Source organism: Panonychus citri, unplaced genomic scaffold (assembly GCF_014898815.1).
Source record: "Panonychus citri isolate SS breed McGregor unplaced genomic scaffold, ASM1489881v1 Contig00111, whole genome shotgun sequence".
Lineage (NCBI taxonomy): Eukaryota > Metazoa > Arthropoda > Arachnida > Trombidiformes > Tetranychidae > Panonychus > Panonychus citri.
The window spans coordinates 1,390,709-1,416,964 of NW_026515516.1; the positions used below are offsets into that span (position 1 = coordinate 1,390,709).

The window sequence follows — 26,256 nt, forward strand, 5'->3', positions numbered from 1 at the left end:
ATGAATAATTCAATGAACAGGGAAAAAGAAAAAAAAATCATCATCTTCATCATTTTTCCTTCATTGTCTTTCTTCACTTTCTCTTCTCTCTATCAATAATTCAATTCATGAATCATCTTTTCATTCATCTTCCTCCTCTTACTACTTTCTCCCTCTTTTACCATCTTCATCATCATTCCTCCTCTTCATCTTCCACCTTCATCATCATCTCTCCCCATGGAGATAACTTTTACTTTAAGTTATTGCTCATTTCAGATTATTCAAATCACCTTTGTAACAAAATAGACAGAGAAGAGAAAGAAGAGAGAGAGAGAGAGAGAGAGAGAGAGAGCAAGGATGAAAAATTCGAACAAAAATTGCAATTCAATTTCCGGTTTTTTCGGTCTCAATCAAAGTACAAGAGAGAAATCCGTCAACCTCCCCCTGTTCCGATCACCCACCGCATCTTTATCATTAGAACTTTTTTCTTCTTTTGTATATTCATCTCGTGTTTACTTTTACTCTATTTCATATGAGAAAAAAGAAAGAAAAAAGTTTTTCGATCGACTCTCTCTCTCTCTCTCTCTCTCTCTCTCTCTCTTTCTCACTACTCATCTCAATGCCATAATTATTCAATTCGCAATCAAATTTGATTCAATTTGATTTCCTTTATTTTCACTGTGTCATCACCATTGTAACCGATTGCAAATTAAAATACATCTCAATTGAAATTGTTCAAAGTTCAGCAAAAAAAACTTTTCCCTTGATTTCATGTTGATTTCAAACCTAAAGCCAAGAAAATTATTGCAAAAACTGTAACAATACAAACACATTGATATGCAAAGCAACAGTAACAAGAGCAACATTTGCAATCATGATAAATATTTTTTCATCATGTTTACATTGAATTTCCGTGAATTCATCTTCCTCCTCCTCTTCCTCCAATAAGAGTGGGGAGGCTGGAAGATGAGAGAAAAAATTCTCTCACTTACTCATGAATGATGATGAATATCATCTTGTTATTATTTCTTCCTCATCATTTTACATTGATTTATCTTTTATCCACTCATCTTTTGCTCCTCATGATCAACATGATGATCGAGATGATGATAATATCAATCTCTCTGATTCAGTCACTTGAATTCATATTGAAATTATTTCCATTCTCTTTTCCTTATCTGTCTGTATCTCTTTCTCTCTCTCACTCATTGTCTTCATTTCTCATCTTCGAGAGTTGAAACTAACATCTTCATCTTCATTGTTAGTATTTGGATAAATGTTTTCATCTTTATGTATACTGACCAATATCCGGTCAATCAGTTTCTCCTCCTTTTCCTACTCCTCCCTCTCATCCTTTATCTTTACATTCATTTTTTTAGCTTATTTTGTATTCTTACTTTTTTTGCTTCTTCTTCATCATCATCTTATCATCTCCTCTATTCAGCATCGCCGGAAACGAGACAATGGACTTGTCCTTATGGAACCGGAAGAACAGGGTAGAAAGGCTTCTGATGAATTTTTTTCTTCCGCCGATTCACCCACTGCCTTTTTCACCCTCCAACTGATTTCTCATCAATCTTGAATCCATCATTGGGATGGTCAAGTCTATTTACTTGTTGTTGTTGTTGTTGTTGCTCATGTTGTTTGAAGGGTTGAAAAGTTTCACCATCAATGGTGATGTCCATCATTCTGAAAGAAAAGATCTTGAATTCAGCAGAAAAAAAATACCATGATTCTGAACAGAAACTTATGGTTTTCCCATGGAAAAAAAGTCAACAGTGTATTTTTTTGTTTCTTTTTTCCGTGGAAAATCTTTGATTCCAATGATAAGATTGATTCTTGATAATATATTATCCATGACGTTACACTTACAATCCAAGCAAGAAATTGATATTTCATGACACTTTCTGTTCACATGATGGATATTCATCTGATGATAATCAACTTGAACTTTTTTGCTTCTTTAGATGAATTATAATCACTGAATCGAATGATGAATTTCAAATTTATTGTTAATAACAATCAGGATAATAATTTGTCTTTATAATTTTTCCGGTAGAGATTAGGATTATCTCTGTCGAAAAAATTAATCCATTGTTAAAGATTAAGGGTATTTCCTTGATTACTTTTTGTTTCGATTTTGATTGATTTGATTATTTAACAGTATCATGAGATGTGATTAAGATTATCATTTAATCATGTTCATTATTAGCTAATCTCATTGATTATTGGTTTAAATTCAGTCTCTCTCTCTCTCTCTCTCTCTCTCTCTCTCTCTCTCTCATTGATTGAGATTAATTTTGATTGGTAACCTTTAGCCTTTACCGGTTCATGTCTCTTATCATTTGGGTTGAGATTTGTGATCTTTGTCTTACTCTCTCAGGCTCTTGGATATTGGATAATCCTTAATCCTCCTCCATCATCATGGTAAACACTTGAGAAGTTCAGGATTACCTCTTTCCAAAAGGAAAACAATAAATTGTTTACATGAGTAAATTTAGATTCTGATTGATGGTTACACTTTTTGACATGATGAACATGAGATAAGACGATGGGAAGATGATGATAAAGATGAAGATTAAGATTGAAGAAAAGGATATGATAAGAATACCCTTTATCCACAGAAAATGGTGTTGGAATTTTCTTTTTTTCTTCGAAAAGGAAAAAAGTTCTATTGAATCGAGCTCCATGGAAAAATAATTATTATATTCAAACCAACGGTTCAATCACCCATTGGAACCATTATCATTATCATTCTTATCATCGTCATTTACCAATCATCTTGATCATCATCACCATCATGAAATCGATCAGGAATATTATATATTTAACTCAGAACTTTCTATCCATGGGATAAAATTCATTCCAACATCCAAAGGCTATTAATCACGTGACTCAGGAATTCCGGTTAATCCATGAGCAAAATGGGAGATGAGAGAGAGAGAGAGAGAGAGAGAGAGAGAGATAGAGAAGAAAAAAATTCTTTTCCATCAGAATATATCATGTTACTATTTCTCTTTGAATTCTGAAAAATAACAACCAGCAACTTGTTCAGGGGCGATTCAGAATCTAACCAGAATTAGACTAACAATTGATATCCATCACATCAACAGCTACCAACTAATATGTAATTACATTCAACTTGAATCTAAACTAATGATTTAATAAGGAAAAAAGTTAAATGTCATTTAAATTAATGATGATTATGGTCATCATCATGATCACTGGTAATTAAAATAATGGTCATCATCTTGAAATGGTCACTCATGAAAATTAACTCTCAATGATTATGATGATGAATTTAAAGATTTATACAAAATATTCAAAAGGTTTAGTTTTTTTTTCTTGTTCCAACTCAATGAAACCTTAATGATAATTATTTTCATCCTGTTGACTTGAATTTCATTCATTCTCATCCCCCTGAAAACTCATTTATCCATGATGGAAAATCTGAAAAACTAATCATCATTATCTTTCATCATTTGAAGATGAACAATTATTATTTTCTATCCTTTTCTCATCATATGGATGACAAAATAAGCAGTTAGAGAAAGAGAGAGAAATTATTATTCGAAAACTTTCCCCCTTTATCATCATCATTTCCACGCCCTCTTCCTCTTCCGCTTCATCCAGAACTTATCCAGTTATTCAGTGTAACTTAATCATGTTAATGTTATCTCATTATATTATCATTTCAATGGATCTCAGTGAAAAGCTAACGGTATATTTTGTTAATAACAATGGACATTAAAAAGCTTTAATCAAATGATTTAAAACCATTTTATTAATTTATCATGAAACTTTTTCCTAAATAATTTAAAATGGACCAAAGGAATATAAAAAAAGTTCTGACAGGAAACTGTAGACTCTATTAGCTCTATTACCATGAATCATCATCATGAAATTAATCAGAGTAACAATGAAAATGATACTGATTATTACCATTTGAAAAGTTTATGAGACAATTTCAACTCGAAACTTTTTTCCTCTCTCTCTCTCATTCTGTTAAATTGTTATCTAAATTATGATATATTAATACAAGGAGATAATAATAAAATTAACACGGAACTTACATCATCATCATCATCATCGCCACCGTACAAAACTCACCTTTGTAAGAGTTTCTGGTTAAGTAAAAAGGATAACCATGATGAGGAACAGGAACTTATCATTTGAATGAATAATGAATATGGAGAAATGATTAGATTAGAAATTGAATTTTCCACCAACCATGAACAAAAAAGAAGCCAAAAATTACCATAGACCGAGATGAATTATTGTCTTTAAGCAAGATAATAATAAGCAATCGGGATAATTGATTAATAAATGATTAGTGATCATGATTAAGGTCAGGAAGGTGGATAAGCTTTATCTGGATCAATTGTGAGCTTTATTAATGATGAAAATTTTTCAATCAAAAAAAAGAGAGAAAAAAAGTTCTGCTACAATTTTTATATTATCATCTTGATACTGATGATGATGATGATGATGATGATGGACCCGAAAATATGAGCTTAAAGGTTGGAGGAAGATGAAAAATGATGATGAGAGTTGATCCTTTCCAGATGATGATCAGGAGGATTCCAGGGAAGATGAAGATTGAAATATAATTGACCGCCTGAGGTGAACAATTCAATCCCAATCCCAAAAACCTAATCTAAGCTCAGATTATTTAGATTGATAATATCATCATGATTACACCATGATGATGATAATAATAATACACTGGAACTGAAATGAAGTCTATGCTTTTTTAGAACCATCATCATGGCTTTCATGGGCGATGGAGATGAATTTTTTTTTCGTTCTGCTAATAAAACAAAAATTCATTGATATTTATTGTAATCTAATGATAATCGGATGCTTACTATGCTAAATCCATGATAAAGTTATCATGATTATCGTATCATTGGCGGTTGATAATAAAGTGATTGCCTTTTTTTTACTTTACCATTTTATTGGTATAATAATTTTCACCCTGAATTCTGAATGGTTTTCCAATCTGAGTTACATAATAATGATGTTATTATGATGCATTAAAAGTGTGCGTGTGTGTGACCAGTGGTCAAGATGGAAATCTCATATTATTGGTTAATCATTTTCACTTTTATTTTACTATTGTTTCTTCAATTTTATCGGACAAACGGGAAAGATATTCAAAAGATAATTTTGATTCTTTTATCATCAATTTAAATGTAATATACTTGAAGTTCAACTGGACATCAGCATCACAATCAATTCTGTACTCTCCATGAAACTGAACAGTTTCTCATGATATTCAGTTGATCTAATTTCTATCTGGGTGATATATTTATTCATTAATAGAAATATATTTTTGCTTCAATTGTTTTTTTTGTTCTGGTTGTTCAAGACACATTCAGATTCACAATCAAAGTGTTATCATGATGATTATTATTATTATTATTATTATTACTGTTATCAAAGTGGCAAAAACATGATGATGATAAGGATGAAGATGAGGATGATTATATATCAATATTACACAGGGATAGATTGAGTTTCTTGAGGTGAGTATTAAGGTATAAAAAGGTAATAATAAAATCCTATTCCAATGGTTACCCAGGCGATTCATTCATGTCATGGCTTAAGGTTCATGATATAACTAATTTATTGTTCATTGGGTTTTTTCAAATAATTTGGATTATGATACCATGGATATTTATTATCATGGTACAATAATAATAATGATAACTGTCGATGGTGATAAATTATTATCATCTTCAAATTGTGATCTAATAATATCAAATAGAATTACTTGTATTTAAATGGTCAGTGTAATCTTTTTCTATGGGTTTGAAAGTTGATTAAGATTTACTTTGATTGTATAAGGAAAAAGTTTTTCAGGTAAATTTAAAAAGTAAAGTTTATGGATTTAAATTTATATATATCGATGTGGGTTTAAGGTTTTAGGACATTTCGGCAAAAAGTACAATCATGTCGACACTTTATTCAAATATCGTTGTTCATGTTTTCATTTTGATGATGATTGTTTACCTGATGTTTAAATTTCAATGGATACCAATGGTCACAATGCAAACATAAATGGTCACCAATGAAACTACATGGGATAACATATGTCGTACATGCATGTTGGACATTTGACCATTCAGATCAGTAACCATTATTATTATTATCACTGAGATCTATTAATAAAATGCAAAGGCACACATAGAGAATGAGAGAGAGAGGGAGAGAGAGAGAGGAACAACAAATGAACAATAAATATATGAACATACATCTAATGTATATTTTGGTTATTTGATTGTCCATTTGAAATCTTAGTGTCCGATTAAAGATTAACAAGAAACCCGCCCCGAACCAACAACAACGTCGCCTTAAGGCCAAACAACAGCAAACAAAAAAGCTCATGGTATCCGCTTAGGTCATCAGTCCTTACTATCCATTTAGTTAGTGACCGTTGTGTCCGTCCAATAAGCTTCCCTACTGTTTCTTTGGTCAGTAAACTGGAAGAAGAAGAAAAAAAATATTCTTTCTACCTGTGTTATCATTATTGCTATTATTATATTGAAAGGAAAAGCACAGAGTGAGTGAGAGAGAGAGAGAGAGAGACATGAATGAGTAAAAAGAGCATTTTCTACGACAAAATAAACAATGGTCATCTCTATGCATACCCTCCCATACCCTTTCCCCCTTTTCTACCTGTCCAACTACTGCAGTTGACAATATGTACACAACCAAAAGGAACAGGTAACAATACACCTTTTCGGTAATACTTTTACTATGATTTCTGAGGCTTAACATCAATTGACCTTTTTGCTTATTTTACCTCAACTGACCATTCACAAAATAAGGGGGTGAAAACTTATATGATAATGAAAATGATGATGACGATGACCAGTGAATGAATAGCTTTATAAATATATTTGTCGATGGTCACTGACAATCAATATCCATATACATATGTATGTATATGGATATTTAGATGAATACATTTCCTTTTGTTGGATAATATCAAATATAACATTTTGAAAGTTGAAACTTTGATTGTCCACCGATTGAATTGTTGAAAAGAATGTTAAAATCAATATATAATTAATGGTCAATTGACCAATGTTACACTAGATGTTAACATTAGTTATTCATAATAATAATAAGTTACCTTTTGTTAATCATAGAAATAGATTAACATTTAAAGTGATTTAGAAAACTTTTTTGTCCAATTCAACTTTTCCTTTGGTCAAGCTTTTTACCTTTAATTTTGTTATCATTTACACTTTCACTTTCCTTTACCTTTACAGTTTACCCAATTGAGACAATATTTTGTCAGTTAATTAGTTATGCAGTTAACAGAATCGATCGGTTAATTATTAATTCATTTGTAACTAATTCACTTTTTTCGTGATTCAATTTTTCCATTTGGTAAAAAATATTCAAATTTCTACATAAAGTTGATCACTTTTCTTGGCTCTCCATTATCACTTATAGTTAACACCCATTGTTAATTAATATTTCACCTTTTAATATTCTCCCATAAATCTCAGGTATTCAATAGATTTAATCATTTACAATTAAATTGTTGTTCTAAAAAAAAGAGAAGCAAAAATTTAAATTGTAAAAAAAAATTTTCGAAATTAAGCTCTGAGTCTCCCTCTATCGGTCGATTTTGTCAAAGTAAAAACTTTTCTTTTTCTTGAAAGTTTTGTTTTTCTTTTACTATTATTACTCATTAATAAGATTAAATCTCAACAATAGTAATTAAAAAGTAAAACTGATTAGCGTTTCTTATCATTTAGATTAATTGATGATAAACGTATCGATTTAATTGTTTGGAAAAGAAAAATTCTATTCAGTTTGTTTTTGTATTTTCTTTTTCTTTTTCTATTTCCTTTTCCTTTTTATCACATCTCTGAGGTTCTCTATCTTTCTTCCTGATGATTTTCATCCTCCTCATCATCATCACCTTCCTGTCAACATAATAGCGAGTAGTTATTGCAATTAACTGTCAACCCAACTGTCATTCATTTCTCCTCTCTCATGATCATGATCATCTTCATTTACTTTGATATATTATTAACACACATTAAATAATATAACTTATATCAATCAACTAATCAAAGAAACATGGTAACATTTAATATTATCATTATTGAAATTAAATAATATATCTTCATCATCATCGTAATCAACATCATGAAAGGTAAAACTTTCTCAGTGTTACCAATCAGAATCAATCAGCTGATTTATAAAATATTAGTTTGCTACCAAATTGTTTGCCTTAGGCAAATTTGGGTTGTTATTTTATATTTTTACTTGGGCTTCTGGTTCATTGTCATTAATTTACAATCATTTTGACACTGGGATATAGATTATCATGAAGAAAGTAAATTAGACGATAATATGGTTTAGCCTGATGATGATGATGATGAAGATAATCAATGAAAAATTGAGGCCTTAAATGGTGTTACTCATGACAAGCTTTACCTGGATGATACTTTTATCAATCTTCATCCGGTTTAATCATCATCATCATGAGGAAATCACAGTAACTGACTTACTCTCCATGTGAATCCATGTAATATGTGTATCATTTTCATCACAAACATATGAGTTTCTTGATGAACACACCTTGAAACTGGAATGAAATTTGTAACTATCAAGTTTTTTCTCAAAAAAAACACGAAATCAGAGTAACATGGAAATGCCTCAGGGGGGAAACTGAATAATTTCATTATTACTCTCATCATTTAGAAAGAGAAAGAGAGAGAGAGAGAGAGAGAGAGAGAGATAATAATGATGATGATGATGAGGAAGAAGATGAATGATGCTGACAGATAAGATGAAAAGAAAGTAAAAAAACCATGAGGATGATAATGATTATTATCTATTCTGAATGAAGTTTATCATGGAGAAAAAGTTCAATTGTAATAATATCATGATGAATATCTGACAAATAATAATAACGATACTTAATATAGTAATTGATTCAATGTAACAGAATCAATTTAAATCATGAAAAGATTAATAATCTTAATGCTCAAAGTCAAGAATATTATTTAGACTTGAACTGAATCTTGATTATCTCATAATTAACTGATTATTAATAATAGTAAATTGTTGAGCTTTTGATTTTCAAGACAAAAGTTTTCAATTAACTTTCAAATGTTAATTGTTACCAATTAATTACTCAGCCCAAAAAGTTTGTTGCTTTTGTTTTGCAAATTGATTATTATTATAATGGGTTAAACTTTAGTTCCCATTGTTGATTGTTTTGGTTTATTATTGTTGATTAAATTACTCTCCATTAATTATTCACTTAATTACAATTAATTCATTTTAATTCCTTTGAGGTGTGTATCAGTTTGTGTGCATGGAGTAAGTTTAATGAACTAGGAAAATATTGGATCAAGAAAAATGATTCTAATCATGAAGATGAGGTGGGAAAAAAAGTTCTGATAATCTATCAAATTAACGAATACACATCAATGCGATTAAAGCTTGAATTAAATTTCCACCCATGGTGTTAATTATTATCTTTCAGATAGTAAATTGAAATTTGCGTAAGGTTTCAATTGAATTACACAACTTTTGATCGTGAATTTTTGATAATGCATCGGATTGGGGAAATCTAATCTTATTATTGAGACATGCAATAGTAAAGTAGTGGATTAGATTTGGGATAATATTGTGAATACAGGACTATTCAGCTATTTTCGCCGATTTTTTTGCGATTTTCTCAGCAACTAAGAGTTAAAGAGACTCGAGACTTTAGTGGTATGAAATTGAGCGATATTCAAACGTCATATTCAAAGATCAAGGTCATTCAGGTCAATGGTAAAATAACGCGTTTCAAGGTCATTTGAAGGCATGATAACGAACTTTAAATATGACAATTGAATATCGCTCAATTTCATACCACCTTCATAGTTGCTGAGAAAATCGCAAAAAACATCGGCGAAAATAGCCCTGTAGTTAAAGGGATTGGTGGAAGCTGGTTTAATGAAGAAAACCAATCAGGAGCAATTAGTTACTATGATACTGATGATTCTGCTTACCTGAGGGCGATTTATGCTCTATTAGCAACATTGATAATCGGACGTTTACTAACTTATTACATTTTAAAATGGAAAGGAAATTTACAGAAATAGTTAGTTGTTCAAAGATATTTAATTTTAGTTTAATATTTTTCTATGATTAATAATTCTGGTGGTGGAAATGTAGATCAACAGATCAAATTGTCGAGAAAATGGTGAAATGGATGGGAAGATGATGGATATAAAAAATAAAGGAAATTGAGAAATTGTCATAATTGAGGCTAATGGTTTCACAGATTACAAATAAGATTATATAAACCAACAATGGTATTAATTATGCTCCAAAGATTTGATGGAGGACTGGAATCACAAATGAAGGTGACATTGAAATTGCTGACATTGAACACGGTGAAATTGGTGACATTGTTGATATTTTCGAAATTCGGGAAATAAAAATTACATGAATACATTGGAGGAGCATTCACCTGAAGAAATAGGTAAGCCAAAAAAATTACAAGCAACATCATCATTAGAAAATTGAATTACAAATGACATTACAATTACAATTCAAATTCAAATCTTGATCGATTAATTGACACGATTGAATCGATTGAAAAATAAACAATTAAAATTTGAAATCAATAGTTACCTTTTTTTCACCCAAATCCTTATGAAAGTGAACAAATTTTCCAATTGGAGCACATTCGCTAAATAATATGGTAATAAGCAAAACTAGAGAAACTTGAACTAATTTAGACATTTTCGAAGTCAATGAAATGAATCAAGTGAGAAAGTTTGGATCAATTTATTGAAACGGAAGATTAATATTAATCTATTTTTCTTTAGATTCTTAAACTTAAATCCTCAAAGCCCTCGAGCAATGACAAACATGCTTATCTCTTTATTTTCAAGATTCCACTCATGGTGTTGATTGTTATCTTTCAGTCATCAATTAATAACTGAATAGATTTGATTTCAATTAATTTACACAATATTCGTTTGCTGTAACATTTTGTAATAAATATCAAGAAATTCAATCAGATTTTACTAAATAATCAATGAAATATGAATTTGATATTTAATATTATCGATGGGAAATTGATGTAACGGTAGATTGATGTATGATTCATCCTCGTAGGGGTATTTAAATGAGTTTCAGACTAATGTAAAATTCAGTTATGTATCAATAGCTGACAATTGAATTTGCAAAATCAGTGATTTACTGTTGTTTGTATCAAATTGACAAGTTAATTGGGTTGATTATTTTATTTTTTTGTTGATCTTATTTTTGCTGTGTTTCGGTTTCGATTGAGATTTAGTATGTCTGTTGGTGAAGCTCGTGTTGTTGCTTTGTTTGCCCTTTTCGGGGTCACAATGTTGGCAGGATTCGGTCCCGTTTTTGGATTCAGTTTATGGAAGAAAAAACAAGAGTCGAATTTGCTTGATTCTCAAGACGAGAAACGAAAACAAAAAGCAAGAAATGATAAAATTCTACATCTCTTGTTGGTCTTTGGTGGTGATGTTCTTTTGGCTACTTGTTTTGTTCACATGATTCCCGAAATTCAGGAAAATACATTTGTACGATTTCTTCGAGGTTTGATCATCGTAGTAGCTTTTCGTTTTTGACGGAATAGCTATTGGCCTCCAAAGTACAACAACCTCCGTTTAGACCATATTCTTTGCTATTTGTCTTCATAAACTCGTAGTAGTTTTCGCCATTGGCTTCGAGCTGTTTGAGAAAACCGGTAGTATTTTATTAACGGCGATTCATGTAGCCATCTTTTCCGCCATGTCTCCCATCGGTATATCAATCATCATTGAAGATGGTCTTACGGAGGATGGTAGTTTAACACTGATTCTGTTAAACGCTGTTGCCACTCTGGTTAGCGATGGCGATTAACTGACCAATAAATTACTCAAGAAGGAAAATGACTAATTATTCAAACCACTTACAGCGTCTAATATGATCGCAAGTTAATTGGACTAAATTAACCAGAACCAATTAACTTGAACAATCAATTTTCTCTCCCTTTGAAATTTGCTCTCAAAAAAGTAAACAAATCCAACAGATAAAGGATACGATATGAAAAAAGTATCGATGTTGAATCGGCTCATCGAAATTGAAAATAAAAATATAATCAATTTTGATCATATTCTTAATTAACGATATTCTTACTTAGATATTTCCACACTTATACACTGATGCTCATACAAAGATAAGTCTCTCTCTCTCGGATAAAGTCTTCCGCAAATTGTTTGTTAATACAATTACCTTTTCTTAATTGTAGCATTGATTTAATTACAATTTAATCTTTACCTAGATTGTTATGAGTTTTGTTTTCCTCCATCCTGATTACTCGTGAATTAACATTATCCAATCAACGTGAGATTTATTTACTTTTGATTGTTTTAAATTGTTTCATTTTGATCAATCTGGACTATTGTTATAATAACGAATTAACTATTGTTATTGATAATCAATTGAATTTCAGATAATCAAATACAGTTAAAGATTAAAAAAATTTATTAGTAAACAGTAGATAGAACTGGATACAATATTGTGAATAAAATCGATTCGGATGGACATCAGATTAGTTGAGCGGTATGCATGAACCTTTAACGATTTCACATTCGTCCGATTTTGGTGCGGAGTAAAAGACGTAAGTACATTCCTCTGTTAACAACTGTGAGCAATTAAGAATTTTAAGTTAGATTAATTAGATTATAATAAGTAATTATTAGAATAGGTAAGAAATTTGAAGAAAAGAATATTTGATAAACACTTACTTCTGTTTGGACTTTACATTCTTCTGAATAAGGTTTGGTTTTTAGACAATTAGACATATCAATTTCGAAGATGATTTCGTAGGTGGCTCCATTATCTGTTTTGGATTTCGCACTTTTAATATCGACAAGTTTCCGGTAATAAAAACTCTTGGAATTGAGATTATAATGAGCAACCCCTTTCTTGGCCAATTCGATGGCTTTGTGGCCATCGTTTGCCATAGCGTTCCATTCACCGAGTTTGGCCATTGTGAGACCGACTAGAGTGAGGATGATAACGAATTTCATTTTTATTAAGATGATTTAAAAAGGTACAAATGTAATAACTGTTAACTGTTTAAATTACTGATGAGAACTGGATTGATTGTTGATCACAGTTGACATTGGATATTTAAAGGATTTTCTGGTTAACACGTTGTCAATCAAAATCTCCATCTTTGGACAATCCATCTGATTCTTTATCATTTTGATCATCAATAGTTGATAATTGTAATTGTATTGTTTGTAATTGTAGTTAACTGTTTACATATGTACAGCTAATGAAGGGAAAGTACCAATAATATCAATCCAGATAAATAATCAAGGTACTTAATTGGTTCATTCTTTATTACAATTGTAGTTGGAATATTGATTAACCAAATAAGGGAATTGATAGCTGATTGTTTCTCAATTAATCAAAAATAATCAGTAACTCATAAGATTAAGTAAATGATAGATAAATGAATGATAAATGTCAATGTTCAATCCGTTAACTCCGTTAATTGTTAATTAATGTCCCCGCTGGATATTAAATCAAAATCAAATCAAATCTCATAAATCAAATTCATTCAATAGGTTTAATTGTTTACAATTAACTTGTATTTATTAAAAAAAAAGAGAAACAAAAATTTATTTCGAATTTAATTTAATAATTTAAGTTTTGGATCTTTCTCTGTCTCTGTTAATTATATCAATCAATATATTCTGATGGAATCCAATTAATGAATTGAAATGTGATTCTTGTTTAATCATGAAATTTTCAAAAGTTTACAAGGTTCAATCTTTTTCTCTCTCATGTTGAATGAATATTCTGAATTATTTTCAACTTACTTTCATCAAATTGTTTCAATCTTGTTGTGAAAATGATTAGATGATTGTTACGATTACTACTACTTTCCATTATTTCCACTCGATAAAATCAATCTAATTTAACTCTTACTACAATTTCATCTGATTCATTGATTTCTCCGTGTTTTTATCGTAACAAAATTCTGAAATAATCATGATTCTCATCTTCTCTAATATGTTCATGATGTTTACTTTTATTTTCCTCCTTTTCTTTATTTCCTTCCATTATTATTATTATTATTATTTTCTCATCATGTAATATATTCAATTCTCACTTTCTTTTTTATGTTCCAAGTTTGTTCAGAATTTTTCTCCATCAATAATCCTTGAAATCCTCGAAATCATCATGATCGTTGTTCAGCAATTACGAAATTAAAATTTCCATAAGAAAACTAAATTCTAATAACAATCTAAATGTAATCTAAATCACAATTAGTCTAATTATCTTGCTAATAAAAAGAAAAGCAAAAAGTTGATTGAAAATCGTAAGAACCTAAAATTCTGGCTCTCAATCTGATTGAAATCTATTCTCTCATCATAATGATAATGATATCAAGATATTATCAATTCTGTATCTAATCACTGATCATGATGATATCTAGATGAAAAAAAAAAACAATTACCATTGGACAATAAGTAATAATATTATCAATGGACATTGTCCAGATAATTGTCAGATCAATTGTTTGTCTTTAATGATGGACAAAGCTGTTGTTATTATCACACTTAAGTGTAACATTGTTGTTGACACTTTTTTGTCCATCTCCATGTTACATGAAAGTCACTATTGTTTCATCATCATCAATGTTATCATCAGCTGAGAATTGATCTAAATGATAATATTAACACTAATAAACTGGATGATAATAATAATAAAAAGATTGATAAGATTACCTCAAGCCGATTCTCATTTTTCCCTATCAAACCAATCGTAATCATCACTTTCATTATATTAATAATAACATTTTAACATGACATTGAATCCATGAAATGACCATTGGTCAGATAAAAATATTGAATTACAATCAGAAGTAACATTTATCCTGTCAGTCAATCAATTTGACTCCGTTTGTGATCATATTCTGACAATTAACATGGCCAGTAAATGTCTCGTAATTTTGATTGAAACTTTTAATCAACTTTCAATGATCATCATGATTATTACGATTCATATATTTTGATTCATTTCTTTTGTTCAGTCCTGATATACAGTCTCGTCCATGCGATTCATGCTAATTATATCTTATCGTTATTAATAGTTTGAGAATGGATATGGTTTCAATCAGTTTTCACAACTTTTGTTCGCGAATTTTTGATAATAATTGGTTGGATTCCAGATAATCAAATGCAGATAGAAATCAGAGAGCCTTTAATAATAGAAAATAGTGGATGGGATTTGAGACAATAATGTGATTTGATGGACATCAGATTAGGCGATTGGCTCACATGAACCTCGAACAACTTGCTCTTCGTCCGCACCAGTTTGTAAGTAGAAGATGTAAATACATTCGTCCATTACTTGTAAGTAATTAAGAGTTTAAGGTTAATTAGATTCGAATTGTTAGAATAAGTAAATTATTTGAAGAAAATAAAGATTATACTTACATTTGCTAAAAGTTCACATTCATCCGAATAAACGTCGGACTTTCAGCATTTATTGACTCAAATGTCGAAGATAATTTCTTAGTTGACTCCAATGGCTGCTTTAGACTTCGCACTTTTAATAGCGACAAGTTTCTTGAAGTAAAGACTATTTGAAACTTCGTTACATATTGTATGATGAGCAGGCCATCTCTCGGCCAATTCGATGGATTTGTGGCCATCGTTTGCAATATTGTTCCATGCACCAAGTTTGGCCATGGTGAGACCGACAAGAGCGAGGATAATAGCGAATTTCATTATGATAATGATATTGAAACAAAAAAGAAGTGTAATTAACTGTTTAAATTATTGACGAGAACTGGAATTGTTGATAACTTTTGACATTAAATATTTAAAGGATCTCATGCTCAACACTTTGTCACCAATATCTCCATTTCTGGACAATTCATCTGATTGTTTATCATGGCGATAATCAATAATTGTTTAAAGTAATTGTATACAACTAGCTAAGGGGAAATACCAAGATAATCAGTACAGATAAATAATCTAACAATCAATGTAGCTGATTGTTTGTTTCACTTGCTTATTACAACGTTGATGGAAACTGTAATTGTCTAAGGTAATCTTTAACTGATTGTGTTCTTAATTCACCAAATTAACCATTCTAACACAGGAATTTCAATAACAATTAATAAATTGAGTAAACAATCAAAGCACCGGATCATAATTAACAAACAATTAATCAAAATATTCTGATAATGTTAAACTTTTCATACTGTTTTCAAGACCTTGAACCTGAGTACAAGAATAAATGTAAATTTATACCATAATAATTTCTAGATGGTAACTGTAAATTCAAAGAAACCTGATGAAAGTCATCATGATAATTACGATTATTGAAAATAAGTGAATTCAAACTTATACAATATCCATGTCACCAGCTGATTGTTCAATGTCAATGTCAATGTCAAAGTTTCATTGAATTTTCTCATCTCATTATTTTTTTTACACTTCTTCATCTCTTGCTATTGATTCCTTAGTTTTCATTTATATCCTTATCTTTGAATCCCTGAACTTGAACGTTGCTCATCGTCAAGTGAAAATGAAGTTCATGGAACCATGAAGACAGGGGACAAAAACCTTGAGAGTGCAAAGGAAAATATTGTTACCCACCACTTGGTAACTTTTACTTTCACCTCTTCCCTTTTCCCTCCCATCATCATGTCACTCAAACTTTTTTTTCTCCTTCATGGTGATGATGATGAACCAAAGAAGATGATGATCATGTTGCAGTATTGAAGATTGTATTTGTATCTTCAAAGTTTATCATCTTTTCCTTTCATCTTCCTGCTTATCATCATCTGCATATTACACATTTATATGTATATTACAATATCACCTTTTTATGTGTGTGTCTCTCTCTCTCTCCTTCATATTATTTTGCAAAAGATTTTGTTCATCCTCATCATCTTCTGATTTATCATCTTTCACAACTTTTCTTATCAGAATAACAAAGTTACTTTTTATGTTACTTCTGGTTTCTGGAAGTTCAGATTATTTCATGATATGCAGGCAATAAGGGAAGAGGAGAAAGACAAGAGATGATGAAAAGATGATGATGATTTTGTATAACAGAAGAAACTTTGAGAGAGAAGAAAAAATCGAATACGAAAAATTCGAAGAGAAGAAAAAGAGAAAAGTGATCTTCCATGATGATGATGATCTTCAATCACATTTGACATTCATCCTTCTCGATAACAATGTCTGCCTTTATTATCCTCATCTTCCTATTATAATATCAACTTGATTCTGGTTTTGACCAAAGGTAATGTTATCTCATTTTCACATAATATCTGAGGCTGGAAATTGAATTGAGTCAAATGATGGTGATGATAAGTGGGTATGCAAAAGATAATAATAATGATCTACTCTCTCTCCTTCTCTTAGTTCTGTCTCAATTTAACTCACAATTGTCAGTTGTTTTCATGTTATATTCAAAATGATGTAATATCTTCGTGAAGGTTTGTCCATGATTGTTGAATCAATGAAAGAATCAAAATCGGAATGAAATAGGAATTATTTAATTGTCTTCATGAAAGTAAAACTAACGAGGGAGAAATAAAGAGAGAAAGAGAGAGAAAGAGAGAGAGAGATTGAAGAGGCAAATGGAGGTGGAATTATAATCAACCGAGAGCAATATTGTTATGTAAGGTATTCATCTTTATGTCAACAACAGATTCTACTTGAATGAGTGGTTATGGTGGGTATGCATTTAATGTATGTTTAAGGAGTATCTTCAAAATGAATACCTAAGGATAAGTACAGATTGTTGAAAATTATTCTCAGTCATCAGATGATAATGACTGTTGTGGGTGTGATGATAATGGTTAGGCTAATGTGGTAAAAATAGTTTAATGGTAAATAAAAAAAAAAGTTTCACCAATTATCATCTGAATAAACATGAAATCATCATGAAAATTTTCATTTTTGTTTATAAATATTTCTCAAAAACAGGAAATTTCAAAAGGAAAACAAAATTATTTTTATTCTCATTTCCTGGTTTCCAACAAAAAAAGAGATAAACTTTCAACATTTGTCCAGTTCTAATGTGTTTCTTAATGTCCAAGTTTATCATGAATTTTGTCCAGAACTTTACACTAACATGGAAAAATTTTATTCAATCCAACAGAAACATTGTGTTCCATGTTTAGATAATACTTGAGATTTGAACTCTTCTTGATATTATTAATATCATCATCATTGAGAATCTGTTATTTACATTGAAAGGTAAGAAGATGATCTTGGATGATAGGGAAGAGAGGAAAAGACGATGGATGACAAATGGTGAGTAAAAGGATGACATGTGAAGATAAATTCTTGGAAATGAAAAGGTTCACCGAGTACAGGGATCGTATCTTACAGGGTAGGAGGAAATGGAGGGAGTGATAGGATTGATTTGCAAGTTACATTGATGATAATGATATTATTAATATCATCGATGATGAGTGAGAGATAATGTTTAGTATTATATGTATAAGAATTGAATATGAGGTGTATATAAGAACAGAAGCAATTCTCATGATAATAATAGTGAAATCATCTAATAGATTATCATCCATACGAACATGGAAGAAGAGAACAACAAAGATGATAATGATGAAAATGGAAGAGTAAGTAAGAGAATGATAAAAACCTCCACCCAGGCGTTTCTTTTATCAAGTTTGGAAGAAGAAGAAGAAAAAAGTTCTTATATATTGAAATGTCCTCTTAGTTTTTTACGACTTTCTAACATTCGGAAAGACATTAGTTTTGTATGAGAATTTCTTTCAATGAGAATTGAATCCATCATCATGAAGAAAAGTGGATGAAGATGAAAACGAATGAGAAAAAAAAATTGAAAAGAGAAAAGAATGAACATCAGAATCATCATCAGAATTTCATCTTCCTTTTTTTTCCTTTTTCTTTTCTCATTCTTTTTCTAATCTAGTGCATTATCCTCTTCCACCCCACCCCACCCACTCTCTCCATCTCTTACCACCCTTTTCAGGGTTCATTTGGTCTTGGCGTGACACATTACACCTTAGCTTTGGCTGGAGCTTTGAGCTTTGAACTTGAAATAAGCTTGAAAGAGAAGAAGAGGAAATTTGCTCAATGATAGAACTTTTTTCCCTCATCATCATCATCATTTTCAGCATCATCATCATCTGTAAATTGAAGAGGAAGATGTTGAGTAAGATGATGATGATGATACGACCGATGCCTGATGATGAAGATGAAAAAAAGTCCAAATGCCAACAACAGGACATTGTAGTCAATGCTTATTGACCATTTTAACAATACCACAAATGATGATGATGATGATGATGATGATGATAAGAGAGCTAACAAGCAATGTTATTGGGAGTAGGAGTGGGAGGGATGATGCAGATGATGATGATGATATTGAAAAAAAAAGTTTATCGACATTGTGAATATATTAGTATTTACTTTTCCCATGTTAAAATATATGAAAGTAAATTGTTCCCAATGATGTTACTGATGATATAATAATTTATTGGTTAAATGTTGATTTAATCAGAGATGTGATATTACAATAATAAATTGCTATTGACATTTGCCAATGATTTACTATGATTTATGTTTTCAATCAATGTTATAACAATCATAATTTGATAATCAAACTTAATTTTAAGCAATCAAAACTTTAACCATCATGATTATCATTTTGATTGTTGGTTAATATTTGATTATGCTCATTGATTATGATCATGATTAACTTTGACTTTTTCAAGTTTATTTTTGTTGCTGTTTTCAATTCACGTTGATTGTGATTACTGATCATCATCATGATCATCAGCAATTTATCAATGTCATTACAATTAATTGCTGATTAAAGGTTGTAATCTAATTTTGCAAGATTTAAATTGTTACTAATCTAATTTGATTTTCATGATTCTCAACGATTCCCTTTTGTGTGTTAACCTCTCATGAGATTTTATCATCATTATCATTATCTTAAGGGTTAACAATTTAAATTAATTGCTCTTGTGAATTGATATATTTATATGCATACATTTGATCAGGTTCATTTATTAATTGTTTTATCTGACAATTGAAGTAATCAGTGTGTTGGCTTGATAATCAAATTGATCAGTCTTTCAATGGTTAATTGTGAACGTGAATCATTTATTTTAACACGAAGCCTATTTGATTAACATTGTTCATTGATTTCATCAAGGGATTGCTATTTGCAAACTAAATTAAATTGATTGGGGTTATAAATATATAACAAAAAAAACAAATTGAATTAAAATTACAAGATTAATCATTAATCTAATTGCATTTGAGTTTATAATTAAAACCTATCAATTAATTTTAGCATAATTAATATAATGTTTTCAGATTTAATTTACTTTTTATTGTTGTTGTGATAAAATGAGAAATGTTTCTTTATGTTGTTGATTATCTTGTGTTATTATCATGTTGATGTTAATGATTAATTGTAATGATTAACAGATTGTAATTGTTAGTAATGGATTAAGATTTAATCATGAAAGTCTGTCGGAGTTTGTTAAATATTAATACTTTGATTTTCCGTTTATTTTGTTAATCAGATTTTCCATGGAAAATTTTATGAGAATCAGGAGAAGAAGAGAGAGAGAGAGAGAGAGAGAGAGAGAGAGAGAGTTACAGTTATGATGAGGAGAATACTAAAGGATGAAGATGATGAGGATGCTACTTATGTATTATAATGCTACAGATGATTGGAAGTAAAAGGAAAGAGTAACTTATGAAAATCATTATAAGTACAGAGAAGATGAAATCAGTGTAAGAGAGAGAGAGGGGGATGATGATGAGGGAGGATGAGGATGAGGATGAGGATGAAAAATATGGTTTATAAATGGTAGTATTAGTGAGGGTGACTAATTGATTTAAGAAGATGAGTCAACCTTAAGAGGCAAAGTTTTGGTTTCTTTTTTTCTTCTTCTCTTTTATTAACATAGGGAGAGAAATGTTATTTGGAGATGAAGATGATGTTACTGGTGATGAGGATGAAGAGAGTGAGGAGGTGATTAGATGCGGACTGATGATGATGTTGATATAATACATTATGTTGATGGTGAGAGAGTGATAGTTTCCAATATTATCAAGTTTTTTATCTTCCTCATCTTTTCACATTATCTTTGTATATGTATTATTATATTTGAATGATGGGCCATTGATGGGCAACATATCCAACCGTTTGTTGGGTTTTATTGTTTAGAAATCTTGTTGAAGGGGATAAATAGGAGAGAGAGAGAGAGACATGAAGTAGGAGGAGGAGGTGGTGATGGTGGTGTAGGTGTGGTGATGAGGAAAAAAGTCTCCAAATATCTTTGGACTCGATTTCCTCTTCTTATGAACATTTAATGTCCTTTCGAGTGGGAGGAATAACAGATTAAGATTCATTCTTGTGAGTATGATGATAAAAATGGTTTGTCATCATTATTATCATCATCATCTTTCCTATGCTCAATTGAAATGATTAAATTAATGGCCTGGAATGAGAACGACCCGTTAACGGAAAGAAAATGGTTATTTCTTTTTCTCTCACCCTCTCTCTCTTCATTTTCATCTTCATCATCTTCTACTGGTAGTAATATTACATATGAAAAGAGATTTGTCCCAAAAGATGATAAGAGAGTGAGAAATGGAGGCGATGATGATGGAAGATGATATTCATCTAATCGATAACAGTTACATATCAATTTCATCGAGAGAGAAAAAAAATATGAAGTGAGAACGAGAGTTACAAATGATTTTCTCTCAGTTATCATCATCTTTCATTCATCTATCTTACTCTTTCTTTCTTATCGTCATTATCATCTTCCACACCACATCTTCCTTCCTGTTAACTATCTTTAATTACGCTATGTGACACTCTTGTCATTCAAGTTTGTTGTTCACTTCATCTTTTCTGTTTCCTGTTTTTTCATTCTCAAGGAAGAAACAATAACTTTGCCTTAGAACTTTTTTTCTTCTCCTCCTTCAACTTTTACATATTCAATTCCCTTTTGATTCTGATAATGAACTTTTCGATTATACAAAAGTTATCATGTTTTTATTTACAGAATCATTTGAATGATGATGATGACGATAATGAATCTGTAAGATAACCTTTTGGTATCTGTGTATGTAAATGATGAGGATGGATAATGAAAATTGATGGTAACCATGAGATATTATGGAAACTCCGATAGAATTTGAAATGAGGAGAAAAATGGTTACCATGAAAATCATCAGATTCTGATAAAGATGAGCGAAAATTCAACAAGATGATTTACTATTATCTTGATAGAAGATGAAATGAACAGAGAGAGAAAAAGTTTCGAGATGAACATTCAACGATTCTTGATAACATTTTCTATTGAGTTCACCTCATGAAGAAGAAAAAGTTAACCTTTAGCCTTGAGAATTGACCTTGTGAACTTTTCCTGTGATATTATTTCATTTTCAGAATGGAAATTGTTCACTGGGTATTTGTTCATGTTCAGAATAAACATTTACATGCACATCATCCTGGAAACTGTAAAATTGATGATGAAGATGATTATTATCACCATGATGATGATGATGATGATATTATTGTGTGAACCATTTCAACAAATTCAGATCACATATTATTGAGATGAAGTAAAAAAAAATAATTCTAACGGTACTTTTTTTTCTTGTTGATCAAATTTTGATGAAATTTTGTCAGTGATAACTTTTCATTTGCTTTATCATATTCAGAACTATTTTCATGGTGTATCTACATTACCATGAATTTGGAATTGAATTTATTTCACAGGTAATCAAATGATAATTATAATCAATTCCTTAATTCAAGCTTCTCATGAAGTATTAATGATTGAATATAATAATACTTTTATAGTCAAGTCAATTTATTTTCAAGTAAATTACTTTATCTCCTTTTCTCTGAGTTTTCATTGGAATACTTTTCAATAAGAATAATGTTATAATAGAAAGAATTTTTGGAAAAATTCTTTGTGAATATTAATTCTCCTCGTGAGAATCTATTCTAACTGAGTTGTTTCTCTTTCATGTTTCCATTTCCACCACCAACTTTCCCACCTTCCATTTGATTAATACTCATTGGACTGAACACAATTGATAGTAAAGTTGAGTTGATACAAATAAAAATCATGTTCCAACATTAGGGATCATCATGAAAGGTAAATGCTAACATAGATTAGGAAAGAGTGGGTTCCAAGGATGAGAACAGGGTGGGATGAGGTCACAGGGAGTTTTTTTAACCTCTCACTTGGTTATAAGTCAATGATCAGGGTAAGAACTTTTTCTTGATTCCTTTATATTTGCTCTCTCTCTCTCTCTCTCTCTCTCTCTCTCTACCTTCAATGTGAGTTGACTGTTTACTTTATATGAAATTAATCTTCCATCTTCACACCATCATCTTCATGTTTATCTTCATTTTAGAAGATGAAAAATTGAACTTTCAGAATGATCTTTTGTTGGGTCTAAAAATAACAAAGAAAAAAGTAAGAAAAAGTTCAGTTGGAATTCATTCTGAACTTTTCTCAATTTTCACCAGCAACAATCAATAACCTTTTTTCACTCACCCTCCGAGAGAAAGAGGGAGAGAGAGAGAGAGGAAAGTTCAACAATTCTCACCTCCCATCTCCCCTTATGAACTTTTCAATGAGTTTCAGAACTTTCTCTCTCCCTTGATATATTATCTTATAATTTTTTCTTCCAACTTTTCATCATTAGTTTCAACTTCTTTCTCCCTGATAATTGTAATCGTATGTAAAAAAGATAATGATGTAATATAATCATGGTAATGATTCTGAATATAAAAAAAGTTCCAATGATAATGTTACATGATAAGATGAAAATGAATTGACTTTTTGTTTACTCTTTTATGGATCTCACTGTATATTCATTTGCCACTTAAGTGTTATTATTATGATCACAATGGGATTGGTAGAGTAGTAGGAAGGGAGGGATAGCTAGTGAAAAAAAATTCTGCAGAAAAAGAGGGAAAAAAAGAGAGAAATCATTTTTATTTCCTTCCATTGAATTGTATGAATTTCTTTTCAATTTCATGTCATCATCAACTCGTTGAAAATAAAGTTTATCAATTGATGATAATGAATTAAATGGCTGCTTAAAATAAGATTAATTTCATTCACAACAATCTAACTCTTGATTGTGATGATTGATTATCGTAAACAAAGTAACTTGAAACTCCAATTCCATCTCAATATACAATCAATTCATCAAGTTTCTTTCATCTCTCTCATTATTTTATCGTTATTCAGTCAATTTGAGAGAGAAAAAAGTTTCGAAAAGAAAAAAAAAATTCCAAAACTAGAATTGTCTTAGAACTTTTTTTTTTACTTTAGAACTTTTTTCTCTCTCGAAATTTATTGTACTTTGTAAGTCAATACAATTAAATTCATTGTTATCATTATGATTGTTATTAATTTGATTATCGGCAAAATCTTCACAATGATTATCATCATCATGATGAATTATAAGTCCAATGATGATAAGAGATGATGATTATTCCTCCCAAGAGGATTAGTCTCTTTTTTTTTAATAAAAACTTTTCTCTTTATTATCGATAATGTTATTATCGATTCTTGGATCTTAGAACTTATTTTCTTGTCTTCTTCTTGTCATCATCTTCATCTTCATCGTGTCCATGTTTGTTTTTTCATATAATCAGTTATCATTTGATAATAATATCAAATAATAATGATGATAATAAACGATAAATCATCTGACTTTTTTTTCAGTTACGCCTAAAGGACTAACCATGGACACGAAATGATTAAAGTTGATTGTTGTTTGTTAGGATATTATTTTGAGTTTCACTTTTTCCTTGGACATTATCATCATTATTATTAAATTGTTGTTATCTCGTCTATCTGTTGTTTGTATCTCTCCTCATGTTATTATGATTAAATGGATTACATTAGATTAAAAGTGAATCATAACAATCAGTGATTTTGCTTTCTTTTCAGATCATCTTCTAATGAGTCATTGATTTGATTTGCTGTTGTCTCTAAATTGTTGTAAACTTGTTGGGTCACAATTAGAAATTGTAATATAATGTATAACTTGATTTGTGGTTTTCCATCTTCTTTCAAATTAGATTGAAATTAAATGTAAATCACAGCCATTTGACTCACTATTGTTGAGTAATTTTACTTGTTATCACTATTTAAGTTTCACTAATTCAATTAGTGTAATGATGATGATGGTGGTGATTTATGAGAATTAGAGATTTTTTTTTCTTTGCTTGTTTCCTTGGACTTGTGGGTGACAATTTATTCCTTTAATTCTTGAATATGAGTGAGAATTGTTTGCTTCATAACATAAAGAACAGATTTACATCCTTCGATTGCCGCATCCATAACATCAATTAAATTATCTAAATGAATTTTTCCACTTGATTCCATTGAAAGTATCTGTTTATCCTTGGGTAACATGGCTACTGTCAGGGTAGGTGTATTATTTGATGATTCTTCAATTCCATTTACATCAGTAATCGGTTGATTATCAATGAATCCAGCACTACAGGCACAGACAATATCTTTGATTGGGATACCAGCATGAATAACAGCTAATGAAGCAGCATTGACACAAGCAGCGTAATCACTTCCATCTGATTGAATAACCTCTGCAATAAACATATAGAAATTAGATTTGTTAGAAAAGAATATACGAAGAAACAAGTAATTAGAACAAAGAATTTACTAAATTTTCTTACCTAAATAAATGTCAACTTGTGAATGTGGATACAGTTCAGTCAAAATGGCGGAATCAAAAATCTGAGTTAAATTGTTACTTATCTCTATTGACCGGTAATCACCTTTGGGTAAATTTTTCCTCGTTGTCTTACTAAATGTGGACATGTTGTACTTACAGTTAATCACAGCTTTCTCTGGATTAACTTTACTTCTACCACGGGTATCATGAGGCCCATAAACTGTGGCCAAAACTTGGGTATTTCCGATCTTAAAATAAGCCGATCCATCCGCTTGTTCAAAAACACCAACACGACAAACCAAGTGACGAGTTTCACTTGGCTTTCGACCATCAATTCTAAATGGTGTCTTACAACTAGTAGATTGTAACAATACTCGTGTCTCCATAATAAAATAAAATTAATTTTATAAAACTACAAAGAATTGATAAACAATAAAATTAATCAACAAAATAAGAAATTGAGAGAAAAACAATCAACACAATCACATGGATT

At 30.4% G+C, this 26,256-nt stretch overlaps 2 protein-coding genes and 1 pseudogene across 2 annotated transcripts; 1 reads left to right on the forward strand and 2 right to left on the reverse strand.

The window, feature by feature from the left end:
* Positions 1-10,271: 10,271 nt before the first annotated feature.
* LOC128389786 (zinc transporter ZIP2-like) lies at positions 10,272-12,089 on the forward strand (annotated as a pseudogene).
* Positions 12,090-12,493: 404 nt separating this feature from the next.
* On the reverse strand, positions 12,494-13,160 carry LOC128389779 (cystatin-SA-like). The gene is made up of 2 exons (XM_053349404.1): positions 12,780-13,160; positions 12,494-12,676 (listed from the first exon to the last, which is right to left on the reverse strand). Exons 1-2 carry the CDS (start codon positions 13,062-13,064, stop codon positions 12,584-12,586), a joined length of 378 nt encoding a protein of 125 aa, XP_053205379.1. The 5' UTR covers positions 13,065-13,160; the 3' UTR covers positions 12,494-12,583.
* An 11,760-nt stretch (positions 13,161-24,920) lies between these two features.
* Positions 24,921-26,222, reverse strand: LOC128389792 (exosome complex component RRP41-like). The gene is made up of 2 exons (XM_053349422.1): positions 25,765-26,222; positions 24,921-25,674 (listed from the first exon to the last, which is right to left on the reverse strand). The coding sequence occupies exons 1-2, from the start codon at positions 26,147-26,149 to the stop codon at positions 25,322-25,324; spliced, it is 738 nt and encodes a 245-aa protein (XP_053205397.1). The 5' UTR covers positions 26,150-26,222; the 3' UTR covers positions 24,921-25,321.
* Between the last annotated feature and the right edge of the window lie 34 nt (positions 26,223-26,256).